Genomic DNA, 3,658 nt, shown 5'->3' on the forward strand with positions numbered 1-3,658 from the left:
ACATCATTGTGACAATGTGAACTATTTACAATCAAAAAGAGTTTAATCGCTAGCGCTTTCGTTTGCACAAGTCTGACGATTAACTAGGCTTGTTTGGAAAATAGGAAAACACACAACAAAACGAAAATAGCTTTCAAACAACTTATTGTGATCAATTGCAGCGTTTTACCTAATTTACTATTTCCGATGATATGGCATGTAACTTTTAACTTAAATGACTGAGTTTTATTGCGAGAGTTCACTTCTCGCGTGACCATGCTGATCGAGATATAGTTCTTTCTTGGTTTATGATAATTTGCTGGACGATTTAAGTGCACATAATTTAAGTGGCTAAAAATAGCGTGTTTGAGTTGAATACGGTGCTCATATTAATAAACAGTCAACTCCTTAACTCCCCTATTAAAGTGTAATTTAAAGAAAGTCTAAAGCAAGCAGATGATGAAAACGACCAAGATTTTCAATTTAGGGACATGATATTGATTGTAAGATGCCCAGGAATAAACAGCAAATAAATACAAGTTATGATCATGAGTGCAGGGAATAAACTTCCAGCTCTTTCTTTAAAAGTTAATAACTTTGAATGATTCCACGATGAAATGGTATAGCGTCACATTTGGAGCGTCACGTTTTTTCCTCAGGAAGAGAAGAAACTAGGAGCACGTATTTAAGAGGGAAAGGGAAATTATTGTTTATCTTTGTTTATTGAGTGAATGGAAAACGAAAATAGATTCATCGATATGCTTGAAAACTTAACAAACAGCGAAGAACGTTTCATTTGCCTTTGGTTACACTTTTGAGGAAAAAATTTATCCAAAGCAGAATGCTGCATGCGAAAACGAAAACAGAGGTGGCAGTAAAGTTATTGATTAGCCTACATATGTTTTCAGGTGCTTTTACATAATACTAGCTGACCGGGAATTTTGTGAGCGTAAAAATTAAGTACGTTTTTCCTTATAATCTCCTTTCGCTTAGACGCAGTGATAGATAGGTTTTTCAATTGATTTAACAATTCTTTCCAATTTCTAGACAAGTTAATGGGTCAGTTATATAAAATATAGTCAAAAAATTATTCTCCTAATAAAAGTGCTTAATTTTTTTTTTTGACAGATAATCGACGGCTCAATTTTCAGAATTATCCATGATGATTACGAGGTGATTTGAAGAAGTCTTTCAAAATCTCGGAGACTATTTGTAACAGCGTCGATTTTGTCTAGCTTTATGGAAAAACGGAAGGGAGTTCAGTTGTCGCCAACAGAGCATTAAGAGGAGACTGACTGACCAATTAACTGTCACCTAGGGAGGGAGGGGTCATAGGAATCTTATGGGAGGCTGTGTAAAGATTGTTGTGACTCGACCAAGATCTTCTAACATCCCTCCCCTCCCCCCACAGGCGACAAATACACACCCCCTCTCCCCCTCCCCCACAGGCGACAAATAACGACCAGTCTCCTAGAAGGATAAATTACAGATGAACTATTTTTAATGGCTTTCTGCTGTAGAAACTCAGATAATACGCATTTACTTCTAAAAACAACGATTACTGCAAAAACTCATTCACGAAAAGCGATGTCAAGTGTTAAAAAGCGATGATACCAAAATTTCACTGGCTTATTATCGGTTAAGGTAACTTAACCAAACATTGCTTATTGTTCAGAATGTATTGTTATCATCTTGAAGGCTTTGTAATGTTTTATTCATTTGCTAAGGAGGATTTTGGTTGTGTCAAGATAAAAACAACATTATCCCGAATAAGACTTTAATATGCTTATTACCCCCTCCTGCCTGCCATCTTGTAAGAAAGCTGAAAAGCGACGCTGTTACAAATATCCTCCAAGGCAAGTTTCTTTAGCCCCTACCCCGAAACTCTCTTAGCGACGACTGATCCTCACTCTGTTGCCCCTGAAAACCAGAAGAAATCGAGGCTTTAGAAATATTCTGCGAGATTTTGAAGGCATTTTCAAATTACCATATAATCATCATAGATACGCCCGAAATTTAAGCCGTCGATTATCTGTATAGACAAACTTTTGAACACTTCTTTTTCGAGACTAATGTTTTCAATACATCTAATTTTATTACAGAGTAATTTGGGAATTCTGCTTTTGAGGCAGAAGGATGGATGGTAAAACATTTCCTTCTGTTTTATTTGAAGCTGGCATGTCACTTGGTTGTCAGTGCTAGTTTTAAGAAATTCGGCGAAACAGTTGGCAGTTATGGGCAAAATTTACAAGGGAAAAATGAAACCTTTTCCGAAGCTTAAGTCCGCAACCACCGTTATTGGTTTTAAATTCTGATTTGAAACCAAGAGCAACGGAAACCTTGATGTGAATAAAATCTTTTGTCGTATCCTACTTTTATTTACATCCATAATTACAATTTCACTATCGATCGATGACAAAACCAGCTTTCTTGCTCAAATTAGCCTTTCCCTGTCACACTACAGATTATTCGATTTATTGTGTACTTAAAATTGGAACTACGCGATTATATTACATATCACTGAGTTTATGTACAATCTTGTTTGTCCCTATTTTACTTTGTCGTAAACAATTACTGCGCATAGTCTTTGTAAGCCACACAGAGGCGATCAGTTATCAATATGAACGACACTCGATGACCGATTGTAATGGATCCGAAATGGCTGATTGTTGTTCCAATACATCTTTCGTAATATGTCTATGATAGCGTGTCGAATGTGTTTAATCTTCCAGCGGTAAATAACAGGGTTCAAAGATGAATTCAGGAACACGAGAGTCAATAATAAAAGAAAAAGTTTCTTTAAAACGATACTCGAGCCATAAAATTGAATAACAGCCATACAAATGAAAAGGGGCAAATAACAAATTAAAAACACGAGATATACGTAAAATATTCCAACTGTGTATTTAATTAGAGCAGTTAAGTTTTTTATCTCCTGAGACTGAGCTTCGTCTCGTATTTGCGTGGACTGAATGTGATTCTTGTGCCGTCGTACAGTTTGATACATCCTAATGTACACCACGAGTGTGATGATAAAACCGAAGGCAACAGTAATTGTATTTATAAGATTCCAAGCACTAAGAAGCCCCCACAATGTAACCAAAGAAACAAATGCACTATACACCCACATGCTGACCACCACCAGAACAACACGCCTGTGAGACACGAACTCCTGGTATCTGAGATGAAGATGAACAGCTAAGAACCTATCTACACTTACAGCCACGACACCGAGGAACGAGGCAGCTGAAAATAAACTACCTAAAATCGTCCCTACTTGTTTAGGGATACAGCCAGGATTGTCTAGTCGAAGCCAGTTGATAAGGAAGAAAGTGTATAATGGTTGACTAAATAAACCAACAGCAACATCCGAGCAAGCAAGACTTAGCAGCAGAGTTTTCAAAGTTTTTGGCACTGTTGAAGTTTTGTGGATGGCGAAGATTGTCACAATATTCAACATGAAGGCGGTGTAAGTAAGAAAAATGTTGAAGACACAGTTGGCGATACAAGTCGAGCGAAGATCTTCAAGTTCGGCGAATATGGGCAAAAATTTCGAAGAATGATTTTCACTCACTTATAAATTATAGGGGCCGCTATTTCAGACAAATAGTTGATGGGTTGCGATATTTTAGCAAGCCAATTTATCACAAGCCTTACTAAGGACAACAACGATAGTACC

General features: G+C 37.0%; 1 protein-coding gene across 1 annotated transcript; it reads right to left on the reverse strand.

The window, feature by feature from the left end:
* Nucleotides 1-2,587: 2,587 nt before the first annotated feature.
* On the reverse strand, nt 2,588-3,439 carry LOC131768409 (adenosine receptor A1-like). The gene has a single exon (XM_059084148.2). It carries the CDS (start codon nt 3,437-3,439, stop codon nt 2,588-2,590), a length of 852 nt encoding a protein of 283 aa, XP_058940131.2.
* Nucleotides 3,440-3,658: the final 219 nt, after the last annotated feature.

This window comes from Pocillopora verrucosa, chromosome 11, assembly GCF_036669915.1.
Source record: "Pocillopora verrucosa isolate sample1 chromosome 11, ASM3666991v2, whole genome shotgun sequence".
NCBI classification, from domain to species: Eukaryota; Metazoa; Cnidaria; class Anthozoa; order Scleractinia; family Pocilloporidae; genus Pocillopora; species Pocillopora verrucosa.